The sequence below is a fragment of the Physeter macrocephalus genome, chromosome 21, assembly GCF_002837175.3.
Source record: "Physeter macrocephalus isolate SW-GA chromosome 21, ASM283717v5, whole genome shotgun sequence".
NCBI classification, from domain to species: domain Eukaryota; kingdom Metazoa; phylum Chordata; class Mammalia; order Artiodactyla; family Physeteridae; genus Physeter; species Physeter macrocephalus.
Genome location: NC_041234.1, coordinates 4,395,580 through 4,422,533, shown reverse-complemented (window position 1 = coordinate 4,422,533; position 26,954 = coordinate 4,395,580). Strand labels below are relative to the sequence as shown.

At 39.4% G+C, this 26,954-nt stretch overlaps 1 protein-coding gene across 5 annotated transcripts in view; it reads left to right on the top strand.

Moving 5' to 3' along the window:
• The window catches only part of RPS6KA3 (ribosomal protein S6 kinase A3), a 111,133-nt gene that overhangs the window by 33,709 nt on the left and 50,470 nt on the right, over positions 1–26,954 (top strand). For 4 of the 5 annotated variants that reach the window (XM_007103105.4, XM_028482705.2, XM_007103106.4 and 1 more), the window contains one exon: positions 22,826–22,942. In XM_007103105.4, the coding sequence (XP_007103167.1) occupies positions 22,826–22,942 (117 nt within the window). Of the gene's footprint in view, positions 1–14,321; positions 14,755–22,825; positions 22,943–26,954 lie in introns of those variants that run through there. The other variant, XM_028482707.2, reaches the window with a different exon arrangement.

Here is a 26,954-nt window from a genome sequence, read left to right as displayed (position 1 = left end):
TTTAATGGTATTAAATCCAAAAGATTGTCAAATATATATTAGCCTTATACTTTTAAATTGTATTTGCCTCTAATGTACAGTTAAAAGTTTTTGTCAATTAATAATCATTTAAATAGTGAAAGTTGAGCTGTCGCAGTAGTTATTTTATGCATGACAAATTACCCCAAGCTTAGTAGCTTAAAACAGCATACATTTATTATCTCACAGGTTCTGTGGGCCAGGAATCTGGGCATGGCTTTCTTTGGTTCAGAGTCTCTCACAGACTACAGTCAAGGAGTTTGCCAGGGCTAGAGTCTCATCTGAACCTTGACTGGAGAAGGATCTGCTTCCAAGCTCACATGTTTGTTGGCCCAGATTCCTGGCCCATAGGAACTGTGAGATGCTAACTGTATGTATGGAGGTCGTCGACTGGTAGGCTTTCTTGTAGGTTGATTGACCCCCTTTTCTATGGGCTAGAATGCAGAGTGTGATGATTAGCCAGTTTTGGCCTCAACGAGACTACAGGGCAGATAGAGAATAACAAGAGAGAAGAAACCTGGATCCTTAGTGACCTAAGGATCTAGCGACACTTCTTCACTCTAACCTAGCCTCGTGCCTATGGACTGCTCCAAGAGAGAAAAATAGGCACTTACCTTGCTCGAGACTTTGCATTTTTGGGTCTTTTTGTTAGAGCAGCTTAGTCTGTACTCTGACTACATCTAATCATTCATTAACAAAGTAGTTAATGAATGTCTGTTTGGTGCCAAGAACTCTGCTAACTTGTTAGAGACACAGAAACGCATAAGGGAAACTTGCAGTTTTAAAATGGCAAAATAAAGCGGTTTTTGTCCTCTTCTCCTCTGGGAAATTATCACCCAAAACAACAAGGACAGTAAGAACCGGAAACACGGTCTTTGAAATTGGAAGACTTCTGTTATTTGAACCACAATATATAAATATGAAAAGCAGATAAAAGAGTCATAACAAGATGAAGTTATAGGACCTAAGTGCTGGTGAGGAGTATATCATCAAGAAGCAAGCCTTATTCAGGGCCCCAAAGCCCCAGAAGAGCTCAAGAATGAGGTCACCAAGTATTGTGGAAAGTGGAGGTATGGCACAGGCTGAAAATAGAGATTGGTTGAATGTCGATATAAAAAGCCTTTACTCTAACCCCTCTCCTACCCCTGGAAGAGACAGAAAGTATTTTATAGAGAAAAATGAACCAGAGAGGCTCCATACATGGGGAACCCCGGGCATAGTAGGAAGTGGGGTGAGACACTGGGCTGGAAACAGGGAGATCAAGTGAAAGCCTACTCCTCAATGGTGATATGATCCCCTTCCCCTCCCCATTTCACCAACCAGGACCATATCCTCCAGACAGGAGAGTGGAGTCGTCTTTCCTGAAGAAACTGAATGATCCCTGTTAAAAGACCTTCAGATACTGACATTTGGGAGATCTTCAGTGTAAGGCTGGCTACTTGGCCATTTAACCTACAAGAAAGCCTACCAGTTGACAAGCTCCAGAACATCTGGTCCACTTCGTAGTGCCTCACTCTTAAAAATGAGTTAAGGGCTTCCCTGGTGGCGCAGTGGTTGCGCGTCCGCCTACCAATGCAGGGGAACCGGGTTCGCGCCCCGGTCCGGGAGGATCCCACATGCCGCGGAGCGGCTGGGCCCGTGAGCCATGGCCGCTGAGCCTGCGCGTCCGGAGCCTGTGCTCCGCAACGGGAGAGGCCACAACAGAGGAAGGCCCGCATACCACCAAAAAAAAAAAAAAATGAGTTACAAGCCAAATATCACCAGACACTTGAGAAAGGCTTCCAACATGAAAGAATAAGATCTTGGGGGAAATGGACAATGCAGGAAAAAGGAAAAAAAAATAAATTAATATCCTTTGAGTGCTAAGAGGTGAAATTGATTTCCTAGAACAAGAGTAGAATGCTATTTTTAAAATCTACTTTTATTTGTTTATTTATTTATTTTTGGCTGCATTGGGTCTTCATTGATGCATGCGGGCTTTCTCTAGTTGCGGTGAGCAGGGGCTACTCCTCGTTGCAGTGCACGGGCTTCTCATTGCGGTGGCTTCTCTTGTTGCGGAGCACAGGCCCTAGGCGTGCAGGCTTCAGTAGATGTGGCACGTGGGCTCAGTAGTTGTGGCTTGTGGGCTCTAGAGCGCAGGCTCAGTAGTTGTGGCGCACGGGCTTAGTTGCTCCACGGCATATGGGCTCTTCCCGGACCAGGGCCCGAACCCGTATCCCCTGCATTGGCAGGCAGATTCTTAACCTCTGTGCCACCAGGGAAGCCCAGAATGCTATTTTTTTTTAAACAGAAAAAGAAGAAAGTCTTAGAAATTAAAAATGTGACAGTAACATTTTATATTTTAGTAGAATGTTTAGAAGCTAAAACTGAGAAAACTTCCCCCAAAATAGAACAAGACAAATAGAAAGTAGGAGAGAAAAAGAAAGAGAAGCAATTTAACATTTACCTAATAGGAATTCCAGAAAGAGACAGTGGGGAAATGGAGGGGAAGAAATTAGGAAAGAAATACCATAAGATACATGTCCCCCCCCCCACATCTTAATATCTCTGAAATCAGAATGTTTGTTATGATCGAAGGTGTGACACATTTTAATTGGCAGCACTTTCTCTTTCTTAATGGTACAGTGCTAATCGTCCTCTTAGATTAGGTACAATACTAAAATACCAAAAAAAAATTTTTTTTTCCGCCAACATGAGGACCACGAGTCTCCGGATTAAAACAGCCTACTGAAAGCCTGTTAATAATAACCAAAAAAATAAAATAAAATAAAAAGAAGAAGAACCACCCTACTCAAGAAGGATCGTTATTATGAAATATCAAAACACCAGAGATAGGGCTTCCCTGGTGGCGCAGTGGTTGAGAGTCCGCCTGCCGATGCAGGGGATACGGGTTCGTCCCCCGGTCCAGGAAGATCCCACATGCCGCGGAGCGGCTGGGCTCATAGGCCATGACCACTGGGCCTGCGTGTCCGGAGCCTGTGCTCCGCAACAAGAGAGGCCACAACAGTGAGAGGCCCGCGTACTGCCAAAAAAAAAAAAAAACACCAGAGATAAAGAGAAGATCCTAAAAGTTTTGCTGTGGGCTGGATGTGTTCCCTCAAAATGTGTATGTTGAAGCCCAACCCCCAACGTGATGAAGTTTAAAAGTGGGGCCTTTGGGAGGTGGTTAGGTCAGAAGGGCAGAGCCCTCATAAATGGGATTAGTGCCCTTATAAACTGGACCCCAGAGAGCTCCCTCACCCCTTCTGCCCTGTGAAGACACAGCAAGAAGATGGCTATCTATGAACAAGGAAACAGATCCTCGCCAGACACCAAATCTGCTGGCAACTTGGACTTGTACTTCCCAGGCTATAGAATTGTGAGAAATAAATTTCTGTTTGTTATAAGCAACTCAGTCTATGGTATTCTGTTAGAGCAGCCCAAACAGACTAAGACAAGCTTTTAGAAATTTTTTTTATACCATATATAAAGGTCTGGGGGACTTCCCTGGTGGCGCAGTGGTTAAGAATCCGCCTGCCAATGCAGGGCACACAGGTTTGATCCCTGGTCCGGGAAGATACCACATGCCACGGAGCAACTAAGCCCGTGCGCCCCAACTACTGAGCCTGTGCTCTACAGCCCACGCACCGCAACTACTGAGCCCTTGTGCCACAACTACTGAAGCCCGCGTGCCTAGAGCCCATGCTCCGCAACAAGAGAAGCCACCGCAGTGAGAAGCCCGCGCACCGCAACAAAGAGTAGCCCCCGCTCGCCACAACTAGAGAGCCCAAGCACAGCAATGAAAACCCAACGCAGCCAAAAGTAAAAAACAAAGAAATTTATAAAATAAAGGCCTGGGTATAAGAATAATATACGACATTTCAACATTGAAAGTTAAAAGTCAAGGAGCAGTGCCTTTGAAATGCTTAGTGAAAATGATTTTCAGTGAAGGTATTTTCAGACATGTACCTATTCTTTGGAAGAAGAATACCTTCTTTTGCCAACAGTAGAAGGTTATTAAGTAAAAGAAAGACATGAGATTCAGGCAACAAAAGACCCAACATTTACAAGCACAATGAAGAAAGTTCCTTCCCGTTATGATGAATAAAGGATGCTTCAGAAGACTAGTTCATTCAGTAGGCTTAGAGAGTACTCAGTCCAGATTGAAGCAGACAGATGATTCCAGGAGGGCTGTCTTCAGGGAAAAAAAAGAAGTTATGAATTGTCCAGTAGGTTTGAGTATTGAAAATCCACTTGAGAGGCAAAGTGAGAAGAATTTGAGATAGGTGCGAAGAAAAGAAAGCAAGTTTTAAAACAAAGCAGCTATAAATTTAACAAAAACAGAAACATTGTACACAAGAAATGTAACTAGAGTATATTACTTCAAGCAGTGAACAGTGTTTACATAGTCATAATATTTGTAAAGACTCAGTATTGATTTAACCAAAATGTGTGATGTGAGTGTTAAGTCAGCTATAATAGGATGTCTAAAGGTAATATCTGAAATTGTTGAGTCAGGAGAAAATAGTATAAGATTATTAGCTATCATATAAATACCAGAGGGAACAATGAATAGAGCTGAAAGGGTATCGAGAACACTGGGTACTGCTACTTTTTTGTTATATAAGCCTTGCATCATTACTTGACCCTTTAATCTTCACTCAGACCTTCTAGACATATGGAGCTGCCCCTGTGATTTCTCTTGAACATGTCTCCTGGTTTCTGTTTGTGGTAGAACCATTTCATTCTGTCTGGATTTTTCTCCCTTCTTCACACCTCATGTCTTCCTCTCTTCCCTTTGTTCTTTGCCCTCCGATCTGCTTCCTTCCTATATCCTAGATCTACTTTTCTTTCATCGTCTAGAATTTAATGCTGTTTTCCTTTCTTCTGGCTTTCTGAAGGCTCAATCCTTTCTTGTCTTTATACACCTGAAGTAAAATTTTTATTTCTTCCACTCATGAAGTATATGAAATTTATCTAATTAAATTGATCCATACCAGAGTAATATAACAGGTAGTCATCACCTTCCACCATCTCCCTCCCCAGGAATGGTTGCGTGTTAATTCATATTTATGTATAATTAGTTGAATTTCTCACCAGTTAACTTGCTCCAGCCAGTGTATTTTGTTTTCTCCCTTCCCTGCTAGAGAGACTTGATTATTTTTATTCGTTATTCCGGTAGGGCTGGGAGAGAGACTGCCTTCATAGCAGAAGGTAGGGTGCTGTATCGCCCCTCAAGCCAAGATACCTTCCTGGACTCCAGAATTTTCTATCCTTCTCAGCTGGCCAGAGGACTCCATGCTCTGATGATCCATGCAGAGGAAATAGGGAGTCTGGGCTGTTTAGGTCTCCATAATCATCCAAGAATCATTAAAGCAGTTTCTTGCTTAGTGGGGAAGTAATTCTCTTAATGGTTCTTACAGTAGCAGGCAAAGGTTCTTCTGAGGCTTGAGAATTAAAGGAGATAAATAAGTACCTAGCACAAAGGAAGAGCCCAGTTAAGTGTTAATTTTCCTGTCCTCTTCCTCCCAGATGCCGATCTTGCTCTCAGACTATTCACCTAGTTTCTCTTAGGAACTAGGGTGGTATCCAGTAATTTTCTGGCTGACAGTAGGCGTGGCCTCAGACAAAACTGTGAACTGACTTTCTCTTAATTTGGTCCTTTGACCCTTCTGTTCCCCTTATTGTTTATTTCTAATGACCATGCATACATTAATCACTCATAACATTAACTTCGTGAATATTATATTACTACAGTCCTAAACACTATATTTATCAATGCAGTCTTTGTAGCTCTTGTATCAGAGTCACATGCATGATTGTCAAGAATTGGAGGAAACTTGGGCTTCCCTGGTAGCACGGTGGTTAAGAATCCACCTGCCAATGCAGCGGACACGGGTTCAAGGCCTGGTCCGGGAAGATCCCACATGCCGTGGAGCAGCTAAGCCCGTGCACCGCAACTACTGAGCCTGTGCTCTAGAGCCCGTGAGCCACAACTACTGAAGCCCACGCGCCTAGAGCCTGAGCTCCGCAACAAGAGAAGCCACCACAATGAGAAGCCTGCGCACCGCAATGAAGAGTAGCCCCTGCTCGCTGCAACTAGAGAGGGCCGCACGCAGCAACAAAGACCCAATGCGGCCAAAAAATAAACAATTAATTAATTAATTTTTAAAAAAAAGAATTGGAGAAAGCTTGTTAAAAGTAGTAGTGGTAAAAATGGTTTAAAAAGCTAAAATGGAGATAGCTTGTAGATGACCTTGGATGCCAAGTTAAAGAGCAGCACCCCTATAAAGGTCACAGGCAGGAGTACACCAGCAGTGCCCCATTCTTTTCAAATCTCCTGATGGGCCTTTAGCAGTAGTTTCTTCCAACTTCTACGCATGCCGTAGCTACTGTTCATATAGTAACGCTAAGGCAGCAGTGATTTGTATGGCGGCCTTCACAATATCCAGGGAATTTCACCAGTTTCCTGTTCTCTGCTGGTTTCCTCCATTTCTTTGAAGGTTCCCTCGAGCTTCCTTAAAACTTGGCATTTGAGCATCCAAAATGATACTCATAGCTGTTGAGTCCAGCACACACTTGCATAACTCTTGCAGTCATCATGGGTTAAACACAAAGTAAACTACAGAAAGAGAAGCCCTGGACTTCCCCGGTAGCGCCCTGGTTAAGAATCTGCCTGCCAATGCAGGGGACACAGGTTCGATCCCTGGTCTGGCAAGATCCCACATGCCGCGGAGCATCTAAGCCCGTGCGCCACAACTACTGAGCCTGCGCTCTAGAGCCCGCGTGCTGCAACTACTGAGCCCATGTGCTGCAACTCCTGAAGCCCGCATGCTCTAGGGCCTGTGTGCCGCAACTACTGAGCCTGTGTGCTCCAACTGCTGAAGCCCGCACACCTAGAGCCTGTGCTCCACAACAAGAGAAGCCACCGCAACGCGAAGCCCGCTCACTGCAACGAAGAGTAGCCCCCACTTGCCACAACTAGAGAAAGCCCGTGTGCAGCAGCAAAGACCCAAGGCAGCCAAAAATAAATAAAATTAATAAATAAATTTTTTTAAAAAAAAAGAGAAACCATAGAGGAGTAGACAATAGACAGCGAAGAACCCACCCAAAACAGGAAAGTACGGTAGAGTGCTTGCTCATTGGCAGGGAACATTTGTGGAGTGATACATTAATGACACTTACTGACTAATTGTGTAGAGTATTGTCTGTTTTTCTAACTCTCATTAGCTGAGAGTATATTTTAGCACTTAGAGCATGGGGAAGATATGCTCTAGTAGATTTAAGTATATACCACTTAGGAAAATATTTCCGAGAATAAATAGCATTATAATTAGCACTGCATGGCCGCATTAAATAGAGTATATGTATAATAGGCAAAATTTCCAAGCATGTAAGTTTTCCTTTACTACATTTTTGGCCCTCTTTCAGGGCTATTTTTTATTTCTAGTGTCCCTTTTCTCCACTCCAAGAGCTTTTAAAAAAAAATACCTCCTTTTTTTAAAAAAATCGTGGCTTGCCTAACTCATATCCCTCTGATCCAAATTTTCTTCTCCTCTGCTCTAGTCTGCTTATCACAATACCCATTTTTTCAATTTGATCTAAACCATAATTGGAAAGAAAGAAAATTCATCTAAGTTCTCTTGAAGTATGAATGGTTTATTGAGTCAACCTGAAATACTGGTGTATTGAAAGTTGTAACTCCTGTACTTAAATGAGTCTCTTAATTTAACCATTTTAGACAAAAATGACTAAGTAAAAAGAACTCCAGGGCTTCCCTGGTGGCGCAGTGGTTAAGAATCCACCTGCCAGTGCAGGGGACATGGGTTCGAGCCCTGGGCCGGGAAGATCCCACATGCTGCGGAGCAACTAAGCCCATGTGCCACAACTACTGAGCCTGCACTCTAGAGCCCATGAGCCACAACTACCGAAACCCGCATGCCACAACTACTGAAGCCTGCGTGCCTAGAGCCCGTGGTCTGCAACAAGAGATGCCACCGCAATGAGAAGCCCGCACACTGCAACGAAGAGTAGCCCCCGCTCGCTGCAACTAGAAAAAGCCTGCATGCAGCAATGAAGACCCAACGCAGCCAAAAATAAATAAATAAATAGAAAGAGAGGGAAAAAAATTATTAAAAAAAAAAAAAAAAGAACTCCAGGCTAAGCAGGAAAAAAAATGTGTGAATAGGGTGACCAGCAATACCACCTAGGGTGTATTGCTGCTTACTGCAGGATTCCAGCTGGGACATCGGTGGTGCTGTCCCCTCGCCCTCTCGTCATGCTCAGGGGAGATATTGTGAGTGGAATATAGCGTGCTTTCCATTGACACAGGGCCTTAGAAGCAACCCCTCTCAGTGCTCTAGGAAGCCACTACCATTTGGTTCAGCTTGATGATCATAAAACTTATTTTCCATCTCTGATTTAAGACGTTAGAACCATAGCACTTTATAACATTGTCTATTGATGGATGTGTGCCACAGAATAATTCTCCTGTACTTAAATGGAAATCCTTAGATATTAAACCCTTTAGTATCTGAAAAATTGATTCATACAAAAAAACTGTATCTGAAGGAATTGGTTAAGAACATGTTAATTTTAAGTTTTTATTATAGCAGTTTATTTTTCTCCAGCAGGGTTCAGCCATCTTGGAGTCATGAAGATGGTTGATAATTGGGTTTGACCAAGGTTTGGGTTTCGCCAGACAAATACAACATATGGTGTAGAAAAAGTGTTCAGAAACTCTGCTATGGACCCTCTATCGAGCTGTCTTCCTTCAGGGTCTTATCAAAAGGTTTAGCACCTCCTGGCTTCTGTCCTAAGTCAGCCACTGGCCATACATATACATGCTCCTTCCCCAGATAGAATTGCCTGTCTATGCTCCCACCAACATCACAGCCATTCCCACTTCCAAACTGTGGGAGCTTGGGCAGCAGGTTCCTTAACTTCTCTCTAAGCCTTAGTTTCTTCATCTGAAGTGTGGATAATAGTATTTACTTAGCTCATTGTGGTGAGAATTAACTGAAGTAATTTCATGTAAAGCATGGTTCTTAGCATATAGTAGTATCTTATATGATATTGTCAGAATTATACTTGAAAGAAAAAATTATTAATAAATGAGAATTCAAATAAAGGAACTAAGGATTCAGTGAAAGAAGCTAGAAAAAGAACTACAAAGTAAACCCATGAAAAGCAAGAGAAAGGATTTAAATGTAAATTCCAAAATCAGTGAATTAGAAAACAGGAAAAATGAAGCAAATGCACATTAGGAAAGCAAAACAGTATATAACCACAGATAGGAAGGAGATTAAAACATCATAATAACTGAAATATTTACAGATGAAATGATATAATGTCTAGGATTTGCTTCAAAATAATTATGACAGTGGGGGGAAGTGAGTATATGAAGCAAGATTGGCCATGAGTTGATAATTGTTATAGTTGAGTGGTGGGTTCATGAGGGTTTGTTATACTATTCGGTCTACTTTTAGATACGCGTGAAATTTTCCTTAAATTTGACTTAAAAAACATAATAGTATATTAAATATATCTCTATACTGATATGGAAGTCTTGCTGAAATATGTGGTTTTCTAAGAAAATCTAAACGATATTTAGGAAGCAATAGAAAAACTATGACTTTACCAATAGCAAGGGAGAAATTTAAGTTATTAAAGAACATGTACCGCCACACACATCCCACCACTGCAGTGGTCCCCCCACCACTACGGTGCCAGGCCCCAGGCTCCAGTAGGAGAAATCTTGGAAACTTTCAAGAAATAGATTGTCCTAACGCATAGGAAAAAATTGTATCGCCTTCTAGTCCGTTTTATAAAGTGAGCATAGCCCTGAAAATGAAAGTTAACACAGAAAAGGAAACTCTGCCACTTTATGAATAGAGATAGAGAAATCCTTTTAAAAATTTACAAATCAAATACAGACTTATTTTTGTTTGTTTGTTTTTTGTTTTTGCGGTACGCGGGCCTCTCATTGTTGTGGCCTCTCCCGTTGCGGAGCACAGGCTCCGGACGCGCAGGCTCCGCGGCCGTGGCTCACGGGCCCAGCCGCTCCGCGGCATGTGGGATCTTCCTGGACCGGGGCACGAACACGTGTCCCCTGCATCGGCAGGCGGACTCTCAACCAATGCGCCACCAGGGAAGCCCCAGACTTATATTAAACAATGGAATTTTCCTGGGAATACAAGCATATTAGGACATCTGTTGATCTAAGTTATCAAATCAGTAGGTCAAAGGAGGGAAACTAAGTTTATATTAATAGATAATAAAAAGACATTTTATAAAATTGAATATTCATTCTTCTTTTAGTAAAGAGGAAATAGTCTGATATTAACATGATTAAAATATGTCTAAAACCAAATATTGACATCATATTTGAATGATTTACTGAATATATTCCCAAGTCAGAACCAAGGTAGCATTTATTAGTGTTTGCTTTATGTTCCATAGACTATGAGAAATTTGAGTTTTATTCTGAGATGGGAAGCCATTGAAGAATGTGAGGTAGGGGTACGACCAAGCCTGATTTCTGTTTTAAAATTATTGTGGCTGCCGTGAAGAGAAAGGATTGCACAGGAAAAATTTGGAAGGAGGAAAACCAGTTAGATGGCACTAGAGGATAATGGTTTGTACTGACAGTGTCAGAGAAAATAGAAATAGATTTGAGATTTATTTCAGAGATAAAATCAGTAGAATTTATTGATGGATTAAATATGAAGGGAAGGAAGTTAGAGTAGAAAGGAAAAAGCCCGAAAGGACTTACAGGTTTGGGAGATTGGTATTGATGCCGCTGCGTAAAATGAGTAAGGTTAGCTTCCCATTACACTTGAAATCAAATCCAAATCCAAACTTCTTGATAGTCTGTAAGGCCCCCGCTTAATGTGGCCCGAACCTACTTCCCCATTTCCTTCTCTTTCCTTGGTGTTCACCACATTCTAGCCACCAAGATCTTTCCTTTGTGCTTTGAATTCATTAAGCCGATTCCTAATCTCAGGGCTTTTGCATTTGCTGCTCATTCTGTTGGAGGACTCAAGACCATGAGTCAGCAAACTTTGTTCATAAAGGGCTGGGTAGTAAATATTTTAGGCTCTGAGGCAACTGCTCAAGTCAGCTGTAGCCTTTATGTAGGGGAAAAACCAGCAGGAGCTCTTATGTAAATAGACATGGGCATGACCAGATTTAGCCCTTGACTGGCCCTGCCTGGCTGTAGTTTACCCCTGCCTGGTTGTAGTTTACCCCGGCCTGAGGTCTTGGTGTGGTTCTCATTATTTTTTAGGTTCTTCCCGGAGGACAACTTGGCAAATACGTTAGGATCAAGAAACTTTAAAATGCTTCATACTCTACCTCTAGAAATACAGTGCCACTTCCAGAAATTATTTCTAATAAATTGTGAATGTGCACAAAAGATGGGGACATCCCAGTGATATAGAAGATCAAATACCCAACAATAGGGGATTTATATAGTAGAATGCTCTGCAGTCATTAATAATGCATTGAGGATGATTTAATAATAATAATTTAATAATAGAAAATAGGTGTCAGCAAACTATACCTGAGACCTGCGCCCTATTTTTGTAAATGAAGTTTTATTGGAACACAGCCTCACCCGTTCCTCTTCACGCTGCAGTGGCAGTGTTGACAGAGACCAATGTGGCCTGCAAAGTCAAAAACATTTACTTCCTGGCCCTCTACAGAAAAAAAAGTGATAATATGTGTACTATGGTCCATGTGTACAGAAAAAGACTAGAAAGCACCAACATAGTGGATTTTTTCCCTCTTTTGTTTTTCTCCTTTTTGTTTATCTTTATTATTTCTCTACTGGACATGCATAGTTTTTATAATAAAATTACTTTTCAAATAGTAAGGCAAATGATAAAACCAATAAGACACAAAAATGAAAAACTAGCTGAAAATTTAATAAGAGAAACTTAAAGATAGTTAAAAGTTAGAGGCAGGAAAATATCAACAATAATATCTGGTTTCATGTGTACAACCACACAAGTAGTGTCCATTTCAGATTTCAGTATATGTTACTTAATTGGGCAGCCATTATTTGAGTTCCTCCTATGTGCTGTTTGCCTGTTCTGAAGCTTAATCTGATAGGGACCATGGGTTGTGCTTAAATACTAATAAATGCATAAGCAATGTCCCTTCTGTACTCATACAAAATTGACAAAATATCCAAACATTTCTCATAGACACTGGGGTTTAGTGCCAAAATATTTCTAAGCCTGACAAGGCTCCTGGGATACCTCTGATACTTAGACATGGTATGGATATTTGAGCACACACAAAAGGAACACTGAGGCATTTTTCAGTGTTTCAACTGCTTATAATGAGATATGGGTTCGTTCTGGTTCGGAGATAGCTGACACCCAAGTAAAGCAGTTGCTCAGTGATATCTTGTATATAAGGGATTCTAATCATGTGAGCTAGTCTTTTAACTTTATGGTGCTTTTTGACGTAGAGGAGTTTTTGAATTTTATAATCAAATCTATATCAATGTTTTCCTTTATGGCTTGCATTTTCTAAACAGGTAGCCAAATATCCTAACATCTCCCTCAGATGTAAAGTGTCACATTCTTTTCTGTCACTCTGCTTATCTTTTATACAGCAGTACCATGCTGTTTTAATTAAGGTATCATTTCAACTGAGGGAGACTTAGTTCAGATTTTGGTATCTGAAATATTGCTTCATTTTTTAGGGAACTTCATTTTTAAAAAATTGCCTCATTTTTTAAAGAGCATAACTCACAGTAAAAAGTGAATTGTTAACCTGAGCATCACTAGTCATTGAAGCCAGTTTAGAGTAATCCTTCAAATTCAAAAAAGGTTATTTGGTTGCTTCTGTTCTTAAGTATTAGTTGAGTAAAATTGATGACTGCTCTGTACAGAGACGCTCCTGTTTTATGTTGTACCCCTTAATTGGTTCTATAGTAACCATGATGTTTGCCTCTTCTTGACAGTCTTTTTTTGAATAAATTTATTTATTTGTTTGTTTATTTATTTATTTATTGGCTATGTTGGGTCTTCGTAGCTGTGTGCAGGCTTTCTCTAGTTGCGGCGAGCGGGGGCTACTCTTCCTTGTGGTGTGCGGGCTTCTCATTGCGGTGGCTTCTCTTGTTGCGGAGCACGGGCTGTAGGCTCACGGGCTTCCGTAGTTGTGGCACGTCAGCTCAACATTTGTGGCTCACGGGCTCTAGAGTGCAGGCTCAGTAGTTGTGGTGCACGGGCTTAGTTGCTCCACGGCATGTGGGATCTTCCCGGCCCAGGGCTCGAACCCATGTCCCCTGCATTGGCAGGCGGATTCTTAACCACTGCGCCACCAGAGAAGTCCCAAGCAGGTTTTTTTTTTATTCTTCAACTTGCATTAGGTTATTTATAGAACACTGCCATAAAAATTTGATCTAGCAGGGAGAGCCCTGGCCTTTCACATTGTACCTGTAGCACCTAATGGACCCTCTAATGTTTGCTCAATACAGGACAGCAGCACTGAGCTCCCATGATAGATAGCTCCGTCATCAAATATGTGCCTGCCTTGATCATAGTTCCTTCAAGCTTGGAGCAAGCTTGGTGATTTTTAGAGGCTCTTCAGGTTTTGAAAATTCAGTGATTTTATTAAATTCGTTTAGGGTATGTAGATTAACATTTGAGGTTTTTATTGGTTCCACATAGATTGTGTACATTAAATAAAGTATTTTCTCACAGCTCTCGATGCTTCTGTCCTTTGGTTTTGTTTAAATGCCGCTATCTCAGTGATCATGTTCTGAATACTGGCATACTTTCAAAAATATTTCCCAAAGCAAAAATACCTTAGAATAACTTCTGGAAGCTATTAGAGGATGAAATGGAGTAAGGGATTGTCTGGTAGCTTGACCCCTCCTTCTTTTCCAGGTTGACTTCTTCAGTAAATGTTCCTTTTGCTTGCTAATAGCCCAGGGAGTGGACTTTTTTTTAATTTAGATTTTATCAGATAGGAATGTGAGTTTTAACTGTGGGCCTTGACGTCTTTAACGTGGTTGATAATTGATGTTTATAACCAATGTGAATTTAAATGTAATTCACTTTCATTGAAGACAGGAAGAATTTGTCCTTACATCACAATCAAAAAGCTTCTTGCATGTGGTCATTTTCTTCCCATAGTTCGGAAACTCTTCCTCATTGACAGGGAACACCCATGACATGTCTATATATAACCTTAAAGTAGTGTTGAAACTGTCCTTTGGAGTGTGTGTATAAACATTACGAAGGGTAAAATTTCACATGAGAATTGATGACTTGTTATTTTAATTGTGCTGACTAGTTTCAGTTGCTTTTGAAGTGTCGTATAGTTAAGAAATACCAGCATCTCTCAGGATTCTGAAATAAAATAATGTTCGTTTCACGGGTTGTGAAAATTGTCTGGATTTCTGGGAACCAGGAGTACGAACATTTCAACAGGATTTTGCTATCAGCAAATCTGTTTTGGTTTCCTGTTCTGGCCTCTACCTATCAGCTACATTAGTGCCCTCGCCATTACGTTTCTCCTTTCTTTTACCACAGGAAAATTGTCAGGCCTCTTTCTCTAGCATTTCAGGACCCGCCTGACAGGAAATTTTCTAATTGCCGGAACAGCTGGTAGGGGAAAACTTTGCAGGGGCTTGGCCTTCCCTTTCTAACTTAAGTTTTACCGTTAGAAATTCTTTATCACCATCATGGTTTCATAGCCATGTTTAAATTTCTGTCTTTTCGTGTTCGCTCTATACAGGTAAGCTGTGTTCAACTTCTTTAAAGACTAAAATGTTTCGGTTAGAGCTAAGTATAATTATACTAATTAAACAATTATTTCACTTTATATGTTCTTTTAAGAAGCTTTTCAAAATTCAAAACCAGTTCTTATAGAACATTTAAAGAATAATATTTCTATTTACTAAAAGTAAGCCAGCTATTTATATTATATATTTCAACTCTGTATTTTGTAAACTTATTTTACATTGCCTTTTTAGTGCTAAAGTAATTTTTAATCTTGTTAGTGTTTGTAATTTTGTATAATAAAACAGATGACTGTAACTCTCAGTATTGAACTAGGCGTGAACAAAATTGTGAACTTACTAATATTTAGGAGATTACCATGTAATAATAATGTAAGCAACATTTTGATGAGTAGGAGAATGTGTTATTTTAAACAGTCAAGAACTTAAAAACAGATTTTTGTTGAAATTGGTTCTTTTAAAAATTTGAAGTTTTTAATCAATTATATTTAGCTTTAAGCAAGTAATTTTATCTTACAGTAGGCACAGTTTTCAAAGCGTAACTTTGTTAAAATGTGCTTAGTGAATGATAATTTGCATTGTATTGAATCTAAAATCCTGCCAAAATCAGCTTGATATTTTGCCATGAGAATTGTGCTATCCTGCTGCTCTTTAAAGAGAATTAAATTTGTTGATCGGGATTCCCAATTGGGAGAAAACTCAGTGCTCTTTCCAGCGGTTATTGAAAATATTAGTCTGGAGAACCAGCAATGCTGTTTTCTCAAACATAGATTCAAGAAGCTGGCCTAGAATACTCTCTTAAAGAATTTGGCTAAATGAAGAATTCTGAATGTATTATTCATTAGCAAATCAAGTAAATTGGATTTGGTCAAATTGTAATCTAGAATAAATTGAAATGTGGTTTCTCACCACAGGTTGAATAACAAGACTAATTAGGTGTCACAGCCAAATAATTTTTATGTATCTTGATCATCAAAAAAAATTAACATATCTTTTTAAAATTAAAAAAGTATATTATTGAACTATAATTATCTATATAGAAAGCGATGCTTTATTTACTTTTGGATTATATTTAAGAGGTAAATAAAATCTTATAGTTTCATTTGTCAGGTCTTTTTTTTTGTGATAGGCCAAAAAATGGTTACATATCCATGAGTAGAAAATACTTATTTATTGGCTTTTACTAAGGAATATTTAAATATTTTATTTCGAGCTTCAACAATTTTTTCTGACATTAAAAACAATTTAAAAAATACAAATGCCTTAAGAACACACTTCCTGACTCAAGGGAGGGGAGGAAAAAGGAAATTATGTATACAAGGCAGGGCATAATGCCAAATGTTGAATCATTCTTTAAAATCAATTAATGTCACCCAGTTTGTTTTCTTGATATTTGCATGTTACAGTATAAGGTTTTATATAACTCAGGTAAGCAGTGTCTGTTTCAGTTCCTTTTCTTTAATCCTTTTAAAAAACATTTTAAGAGCAAAATTTTATTTTTTCCCTTTCAACTTGAAAAGGAAACATTGAGTTAATATTTTACCAGTAAGGGGTGAACCTCAAAGACCATTTAAGATGGAACCTATCGACCTTTTGTTGGTCCTGGGAAACAAATGATGTGGCTTTCTCTGTGACTGGAGGAACAATGAAAGATCCACCTCTCCATGAATTTTCTTGTGCCATTTTTCTGTGATGTCTAAAATGATACTCTTTACAAATTCCTAAAATGATAGTTGTTTTTTCTGTTTTTTTGTTTTTTAATTTTTGGCTATGTTGGATCTTCGTTGCTGCACGCGGGCTTTCTGCGCGGGCTCTAGAGCACAGGCTCAGTAGTTGTGGTGCATGGGCTTAGTTGCTCCGCGGCATGTGGGATCTTCCCGGAGCAGGGATCGAACCCATGTCCCCTGCACTGGCAGGCGGATTCTTAATCACTGCACCACCAGGGAAGTCCCATAGATTTTTTTTTAACTGAACTGACTTTGTTTTATCTATCAGGGTCATATCTCAACAAGTATTTGCCCGATAGTACATCTTTGAAGCCCTAGGTAAATTCCTAGAGAGCAGATACTCTTCTGTATCGTAGTTTTGCTAATACCTAGTGCAGTACCTGGCCCATAATCTGAATTGCCTTCTAACAAAAAGGAAAGAGCCTAAGAGACTATGTCATAGATCAGAAACACTTCCATCAGGACCAGGCAGTCAGGAAGAAGCAAAAGTACAAGACCCTTATTATTATTATTAGGTCTCTCCCCAAAACAGCAAAGATTTTGGTCTGTTTCATTTATTGTATATCTCAGACAGCTAGAAGAGTGCCTGGCATGTATTAGGTGTTCAATAAATAAATGTTTAAATGGATGAACGAATGAATTCCCATTCATAGCTTGAGAGTATTGAACACCTCTGAGTTTGGCAACTGTGAGTACCAAATGTCTGAAAGTGCTGGGAGTGTAGATGAAGGATACAGGGTTGTGATGTAGACCAGCTAGCAGCCTCACAATTTTGCCTACAGGTAGACCTTTATCTAGCACATAAACGTAGACTTTGTAAAAATAAAAATATGGAATTTTTTATAACTTTTAAAAATACACAAAGTAAGTTTTTGTGGTAATGACTGGGCAGGTATCCATGTATCAGTTAAAGTACAGTTGTGCCAGAAAATGTGAGCCTCACAGAGTAATTATAATGGATATAACTTACATCTCTGCTCTACTTCATTGATACAATTCTTTTTCCATAAATTATAGTTGCTTCACTGTATACTTACAGGCAAAAACACAACTTTACAAACTATCAGACTGTAGTTCTGTGTTGTCATGTGACAGATTTATTTCAGTAACAGGTAATTTAGTGACCTAAGGTAGGTTTGTCACATGCAAATATCAATCTGTCCTTGGTTATCATTGTCTTCAGAAATTCGATATCCCCTTCTGCATCCATCTCATTGGATTCCAGGTATGAGCTAGAAGAGCACATTGTTGCTTTCCTATCTGTTGTCCAAGGTTTCCCAAGCATTAGTATTATGTCCTAATTGAACCTCACATTCATTTCTAAAATATTCATGGTCCCATAACTTGGAAAGGCTGGTGACATATAGCACAATTTGGGGATCAAGATACCAACCAAGGAGATTGTGCCTATTATGCTGCTGTGACTTCACATATACATAAAAGTAGATAGAAAATGGTTTGCTGATATGATTAGTAAAAATTTCAACTGAGAAGGAGCAGAAAAATGTGTTGGGGATAGTTTTTGCGAGTTTTTGCAACTTGGGCCATAGGCAATGATCTTTTCTCTCCACCCCCAAGAACATTTTTTGTATCCTCTGCATCCCAATTTAGAAAAAAGATTTTTAAAAGTCTAGTTACTATCCTCCAGGAGGTTTGGAATGCTTGCATCCATTTTGGGGAGGAAGAGGTAGGGAGTGGAGGAAGGTGCTATTTAAGAAAAGAAAGAAATATTGAGAAAAGAAGCACTTGAAGACTTGTTTTAAAATAAGATTTGCCAGGATAAAAAATTCAGTATGGGAGTGGGAAAATAAAGTCAAGGACGTCTCTCAGAAAAGCGACAGAAAATAGAAAAAAAGATGAAAATTAAATTCCAGACATGCGATATCCAGCTAATAGAGTTGTTGCAAAAAGAGAAACCCTGAAGAGTGGATGGAAGGAAATTATCAAAGAAATGTCAGAATTCCCCCAGAGGGAAAGAATTCACGTCTTTAGATTATAAAGGTTCACCAAGCATCTAGCATTCTGAAGGAAAGGAGACCATATTTATCTCACTTAGTGTGGAATTTCAGAAATACAAGGACAGAAAATTCTTAAAGCTCCCAGAAAGAAAAACCAGGTCACGTACCAAAAAGTGTATATCAGGCTAGCATCATCCAGCTCATCAGCAGTGCTGACTGCTAGAAGACAGTGGACGAATGGCGCCAACATTCTTGAGCAAGATTATTTTTATTCTAGAATTTGGTAGCAAGCCAAATTATACAAATGTGAAGACAAAATAGAGACATTTTCAGATGTGCAAGATCCAGAAAGTTTTCTTCCACATCACCTTTCTTAGGAAGTTACAAGGGAGTAGTCTAAGAAAGAGAGAGACATGGGAAACTGAAAATAGTGGATTCAACCAGGAAAGCACTGAAGATATATCCCGAGATAATATCTACGCAGCAAGGCCTAGAGAACACCTCATCCTGATGGGAGGGTAAGAGAGGGCTCTCAGAAGAATGGAAAGTATGATAAAAATCTAAGATTTAAAGTCCCCTTGGATTGTCCCAGAAGTCACTGTTAGGGGCCCATATGAAAGGAAATTTAATATACTTCCTAGCCTGCGTTTGAGCAGTATATTGTCATGAAAATGCTGCTGCTTATATAGGCTTTCAGCTTTTAGAATCAAGCTGTAGGGAGAGCATGAAGGATTTGGTTGTGGTTACAGGAGAGAATGTTAATTTTCTTAATATTAATTACCTTAACTATTAATAAAAATAAGCTATTAGCAGGTGGGGGGAAGTTTGAGGGAAAGAATGTATGGGCACTATTACCCTCCTTTTACAAAGTGAAGAGTTAGGATTCTGTCTAAAACTTATAGAAAAAACAAGAGGTTTATGTGAAATTAATATAATTATCAAACAGTGTGGAGGAAGGTGATGGTTGGAAGGGGCATAATGTAAGTAAGTCCCTCATCTTTCTTCTTTTTAAATCAGTAGGTATTGTCTTAAAGTTAATAAACTAAGAAATGATCAAAGTTAAGTGCAGAAAGAATTAAATTTTTTTTAAAGCTTAGGTATGGGGGTGAGAAGAGACTTGCTTTTCACCATAAGCTATTCTACCACTATTTGATTTGTTACCCATGTGCATGTATTACTTTGATTTTAAAAACAAAAAATTTAGGGAACAGGAAATAACCCAAGTTGACAGAAGGCTATGTGTAAGGGAATGTTGGGAAATAATACCAGAAAAGCAGGTTGACACCATATTGTAGAAGGCCTCCAATGCCAAGGTAAAGCAGTGCATTTAATTTGGAAAAACTTGGAGGAGTTTTTCAGCAGTCTGGTCATGTAACTGGAGTTGTCTACTTTCAGAAAATGAATCTGTCAGGAGGATGGGTTGGAGTGGCAGTGGCAGAAAGGGGCATTAGGAGTGACCAAGCTAGTTTCAGCTTCCTACAGGAAAGGTAATGAAGGATTACAGCAGGACGATGTTACTGGAAATAGAATGAAAGGTATTCCCAGAACCATGCTTGATACCTAATAGGTGCTTAAGTGTGTTTATTGAATGAAGGGATCAAAGGGAGACTCTACATTTTTTAGTAATTTTTTGACATGAAAGGAAGGATAGTCATCAAAGATGAAATCTTTCTTGACTAGTAACTTCTGTTTATTTTGAGATCCATGGCCTGATTGTAGCTCACACTGTGAGAGTAAGGCTTGATGTATGCCTGTGACAAATTGCAGAACGGTTGTAATTCAGTAGTCCTTCCTTGCCTGTGTTGCATCTTTATTTGTGACAGACAATTGTAGTAGGTATTTGCTATGAAATATAAGATGAAATAATGTTGGAGCCTAATAAATTACATCCCACTTAACCCAAGAAAGAAAAGTGGTAAAATATATAGAACATTACAGGGTATAGTTCTTCACAGCGTCATGATATAAGGGCATAAATCGCCATTAGATTTCAGTTAGGCTCTTGAACAGTTCGTTTTTTTCCACAGGAGGCACACTGGCACATGCTGGAATCCAACCCATGAACTTAGCCTCATGAGTTCAAGTCTGTTATCCATTAGTCTTCAAAGTTTGATGTGACAGCACTTTAGGGTGCAGAAAAGAAAGAGGAGAACTTCTTTATAGTTTCATTTCCATGTATAATGTATATAATTTAGTAATACAAAAAGTATATATAGGCCAATAAGTATACAAATATTGGGTATATGCTGTCTTTTTAAAAATTAATAATGGTGTACTACCAAAAGTTCAGAGACCACTTCACTAATCAGTTTAGCTAACTGACCTAAGAGATACAGACCAGTTACAAAGACCAGGGGAATAAGTCTGTATGTTCCTGTCATTGATCTTGGATGGGGAACCACCAAGAGCCTCTGACAGTCTCAATGTGGTGTAATGCTAAGATCCTTGTTAGAAGTCAGAAAAGCTGGCATTGGGCCTTAAGTCTGCCAGTTACTAGCTTGTGATCTTTACTTGATCTCTTTAAACTTCAGACTGTAGAATATTCAGACCATTTTACCTTTAAAATTTCTAATGGTGAATGGGGGAGTCTGTAGAGAGTTCTGAAATGTTTTTGCTTGCTTTGGGGTATACTCTGTGTTATCATCAGCCCTCTCTAATACTGATATGTAGTCAAAGATTTGCATGAAGCATAAATAGAAAAGGTGAAAAAACACCTAACCTGGGCTTGATACATGTTAGGTGTTTAATAAATATTTGCTGGATTTTAATCTAAATCTTTCTTACTTAATCAATCCCACATATACATTGTTCTTTGAAAGTTTTTATTTTATTTTATTTTTTTTTAAGAGTTCGGTAATTTGCTTTCTTTCTTTCCTAATGCACCTAGGAGCAGCTGTCACTCTCAAGCCCTTGTACACATTGGTCTCATTTGGAGAGAAGGGGTGCCCAGGAAGGAGTCAGCTAATGTTTGATTCTACCCTAATGCCTATTGCACAGGATCGTTGTGAGAATTAAATGAGATAATACATATGGAATTACAAAATAAAAGAGTAAACCATATTAGGGGATTGTTTTATTATTGTTGCCAGAGTTCCAAGAAAGTCCAAAATGATTAAGCTGCCTTAGTAGTAGAACATTCTACAAACTATAGCTTCTGTCTTACAGAGTAAATTGGTGGGCCTGGATTTCTTTTTTGTCCTCTTAAAGGAGCTTTTTTTCCTTTTACTACTCATTTTCAAAAGCTACCACATTAGGATATCTTTGGTATATCTTTTTGAGAAATCTTTGTAATTCCTTATATTGCCAGCCTTCTGTGAGTGTCTCAGAGAATGTTATTTGAGTTCAAGCATTTATATGGAATACAATGGTAATAAAAATAATGAATTATTTGTTTGTATAACACATTTAGATTCTACTAATAGTACGTATGCACTAGAAAAAACATTATAGGCAAAAAAAAAGAAAAGATAGTCTTTGACAGGCTTATGTTTCTTGTTTTGTTGGGTTTTGTTTTTTTGTTGTAGTTTTGGGCTGATAAAGTACATGTCTTCATTATTGAATAAATAAGGTGTACTTAATCTGCTGATCTCAGGGTAATTAAGTAATTGAAATTTTATTTAAACTTACATGTATTTTCAAGCTTTCTCTTCTGACACCTTCTCTCAGGTATAGTAAAGCATCCACCTTCTTTAAGTATCCTTCTCTTAACTCTAAGACCTTCTACTGTTCCATCACGCTGAACATTGTTTTTCTGTCTAATCCTCCATCCAAATGTTAAATCTTTTTTGATTTTGTGTTTTAGAGTTATTCCTTTCTCCCATCTCAGATCTCAGGTAGTCCTAGAAACAGAAAGTAACTTAGGTATTTCCAACACAGTAAACTTCAGCAGGCTAATTCAAACGGCCTTGCTGAAGGTAGAAATCTCCACGTTGACCCTGGAATATTTTTCAACTCCTCTCCCCAGTAATCAGGTTTTGTTGTGTATAGTGTTGGTTCTACCTAATACAATCACATATCAGAGCACACCAGATTACTCTGATCTGTTTTCAGACTTCTTTACACACTCTGCCCTCACCCCATGAAACTAATCATTCTGATTATCTCCAATAGGAAGAGTGAAGACTTGAAAATATTCAGAACTAATGTTATGTAGAGGTTAAACTGGCCTATGTGGTTGGCTGGTATTATTCTTTCTCTGACATTTAACTTGAAAGTATATTTGCTTGGCATGTGTTCTCTTTTTACTTGGTGGGTCAGTAACGGTGGTTTGTGTATGTTAATTTGAGGATTTCTAATATGATACAATAAATTTACATTGCTTGATTTATAGCCCGAGGAAGTAGCTCTAACTCTGTTTTATCCCCTTATATTTGCATCAACAGGAAGAAGGCAGTATCAAAGAAATTGCAATCACACATCATGTAAAGGAAGGACATGAAAAGGCAGATCCTTCCCAATTTGAACTTTTAAAAGTATTAGGGCAGGGATCATTTGGAAAGGTAAGTCATGAATATGTGCTTTTTAAAAAGTTGCTTTTTTGGAATTCATGTATATTTCATACAAATGGGGAACAGAAATATTTTATGAAATACTACTGATCTCCCTACAATGCAGTATTTTCTGTGTTTTTACAATTCTCACTATCAGTAAGTGTGACAAAGTGAATAAAGTCATTCAGAAGTACAATGGGAACTTTCATAACTTGGCAGTGTTCACTTCATATTCATTTTATCTTCAAGGCTATATGACCTCTCTAATTGCACTTCTTGAATGATTAAAAAATCATAAAATGTTCCCATGACACACTGGCCTCTTTTTGAGTCTTCATGTAGAATCGGAAGGTGATCTTACAATGCATTATAACAGTGCATCTCAGTCTTTCCTCCAGAGTACCCCTAATACCAGCAGAAAGCAAATAGGTACTCCCGAGGAAATAGGGTGGGGGGTTACCACTACACGTACGAAATTTGGGGGACTTATAGCTTGTCTTTAAAATGAACTCAAAGGCTGCATTCTATTCAATGATATCTGTGTCTGTTTTTAATATCCAAAAATATTTCTCAACTATTTCCCAAATCCACCAACTAAAATTGCAACAAATTTATCATTTTTCAAGTATTCCTTGTCCCCCTGCTGCATACCTCAGGAGCGCTTCCTGTACTCCATTTTGAGAAGTACAGCATTATAATCACTACTACTTGATCTATCTAGTCCATTTCTCAGCAAGAGGAACGTCCTGAGATTGCATTCAGCTTTCACAGTGCAGTGCTTCCTTGCCACCTCTCTGTGAGGAAGCATTTGAAGATATGCTTTGCAAGCTTCAAAACAACACCAGTTTTGCTCTCTTGTGTATTTTAATGGGACTATTTAGCAATTCTTGGCTAACATAGGTAATCTGTTACAGCTGTTAACCTCTTTCAAGCCCAAAGTGATCTTTTTAATCCAGATATAGATTGAGTAGCCAAAAGAAGATAATGGTTGCAAGTTTGAGCTCTAGGTCAGCCAGACGTGGATTCTAGTTTTGTTTTGTTTCTTCTACTTAATTGCTATGTGCACTTGAGCAAGTTACTTAACCTCTTGGAGCCCCATTTTCCTCTTCTAGGCAGTCATTAGGTATTGAAGTTCTCAAGTTTCCGTTCTAGGCTCCCTTCTCACTCTATACTCCCTACTGATTAATTTCTTTATGCCCACTATCTTAATAAAACCCACATACAGCTGATGTAACAGATTTATATCTCCAATCTAGATTGTGACTCTAAGCTCTGAACTGTATGTACAGCTACTTATTTTTTTCTCTTTGCATGCCCCAAAGTCAGTTTAAACTCAACATATCTAAGACCAAACTCATGATTTTCCCCTAACCCCCAAACCTCTATTTCATTTTTCTCTATCACTATGAATGACTTCTGGTTAAGCAAGCCAGAAACTTGAGAGGCATTCTTGACCTATCCTTCTAGTCCCCGCCCTTCCGTCTCCCCCCACCCCCACCAATCTGATCCATTCACAAGTTCTGTTGATTTAGTGAAGATTTCTCAAATCATGCCTGTTCTCTCCTTCTCCCTGCCACTTCTCCAGTCTGTGCCACCACCATTTCTCCCTGGCCTATTGAAGGAGGCTCCTACCTTGGGCTTCCCAAATTTATTCTTGCCTCAAGCCATTATTTATCAATACATGATAGCCAACAAGAGCTAGTCTTTTTTTTTTTTTTTTTTTTTTTTTTTGGGACGCGCGCGTGTCTCCCTTGTGGCCCCTCCCCGCGGCACGCGGGATCCCCCCGGACCGGGGCACGAACCCGCGTCCCCTGCATCGGCAGGCGGACCCTCAACCACTGCGCCACCAGGGAAGCCCAAGAGCTAGTCTTATACTCCATCCGCTTAGCCCTTTAGAGGCCTCCCTTTGCTTTTAGGAGAAAGACAAATTCTTAAGATGGCTGAAGAGCCCCTCAGGCTGCCCCCTAGCTACCTCATCAACATCACTTTATATACTTTTCACTGCCTGTGTTCTGGCCACATTGGCCTTCTTTTTTAATCCATAAGCAAAAGCCTTTTGCACATGCTGTTCCCTCTGCCTGAAAAACACTGCCCCACCCCCATCCCTCCCTCCTCTGGTTGGCTCCTCTCAAGCTTACGATCTCAAGCCTTCCCAGCCATTCTGACCTAGGTCATATTCGTCTATTTTTACCCTCTCAGAACATTACATACCTCATCTTCACAGCACTAACCACAATTGCAGTTTTTTGTTTGTGTAATTATTTGTTTATTGGCTGTCTCCCCCACGAGCCTCTATGTTCCATGAGTGCAGGGGCCATGTATGCCTTGAACCATGTCTCACCATGGAACCAGTAGCATGGTACCTAACATATAGTTCTGGAAAGAATTAATGAGTAGATAATAGTCCTGCACTCGTAGGGTAGTAGTAAGAATTAAATGATATAAGGCCAAGCACATAATATCTGCTATGAGATTGTATTATCATGCAATTTATTATGGATAAACCAAAATAGATGGATTTATTTCTACACATTATATTTTCAGGGAACATAATATTGAAGTTTCCAGGAGTTAACATGCTTCTCCCTTTATTTCTTTAAAAGTAACTTAAATACCTTACTATAAATAGCAAACATTAAAAATAGGGCGTCTCCTTTCTTACTCATCCTCAAAAGCCAGTCTCAGCCAAGAAAACAGGGATGACCTGTCACAGCCTAGAATAGCTTCATGGGGGATTCGAAAAGTCAGGAATGCTGGTGGGGGAAGATCTGATGGCATCTGGGACTGCTGCTCCTGCTGCGCTTGACTGGTGACCAGCCAGAGGCAACAGATTGAGTGCCCTGAGCAGAAGCGCAGAACTGGGTGGCTGGCCCGATTCTTGTCCCAATACCTGCACTGTGACACTAAGTTAATTATTTAACATCTCAAAGCCCTAGCTATAAAATAGGCGTTGCTTAGCAGGCCTGCCTTCCCAAATTATCATGCTGATGCATTACAAATGCTTCTGAAGGTCCTTTGCAAATACTAAGATGTGCTGAAAAGTATCAAGAGGGTGCTTTCAAAGTAGGGTGAAGAAAGTTTGAACCCATGAGGAGAATTTTTCTTGTAGAATAGTACGAAGAAGCTTGATTAGGGAATCTTAAGAATGAATTATAAATATCAGATAAATCCTAATTATCCCCACCTAGTTAGAATTTATTTCGGTTCAAAAATTTTCATAATCTGATTGCCTTTTAATTTTTAAACATCATTCCATCTTAGGAACAACCCTGATTGAGAATACACTTTTCGCTCCCTAGGTTGGCTCACTGCTAACTGGCTAAAAGGAAGTTTCACCGTGGGCCACGGTGAAGGGGGACAGTCGGGGTAATTTAGGGAGAGAAACACACCCTGCATCAGGGTTTCTGTGCACATTGTGGCACTTTTCACTGGACTTGAGGTCACTGACCATTGTCTTTGGCACAACTTCTCGAAGTGAGGAACTCTGCCTTGCCCTAGAATCAGTTGAATGAATCATTTTTTTTATTTTGTGCTAATAGCCTAGTGTGCTAATGCGGGTAATAGAGAGCTGACCCTAGAGTTAATTCTTGATTGTAATTGAGTCTCTTCTTACCATGTGTGGCAGCTCAATAGCACTGCTAGGAAAGAATGGCTAGGAGAAAAAAAGTTGAAATTCAGGTCCATTTAGCAAGTCTGTGTAAAGGTTTGCTGGAAAAGGTCATGAAACTAATGGTCAAAATGAGTAGAGGGGATTTATTGATAGTTTTGTATTGTATTAGACAAGTTATAGCATGACCGTGAGTTATTTAGAGCAGACTTTATTCATTTTGCATAAATCCCACACTGTATTTTGAAAACAGCCAAAAATATTTGGAAAATCAAGATACTCAGTAACATACCTGGGGACTGCTTGCTTTTTTTTTTTTTTTTTTTTTTTTTTTGGCCACACCACACGGCCTGCGGGGGTCTTAGTTCCCCAACCAAGGATCAAACCCGCACGCCTCCTGCAGTGGAAGTGCAG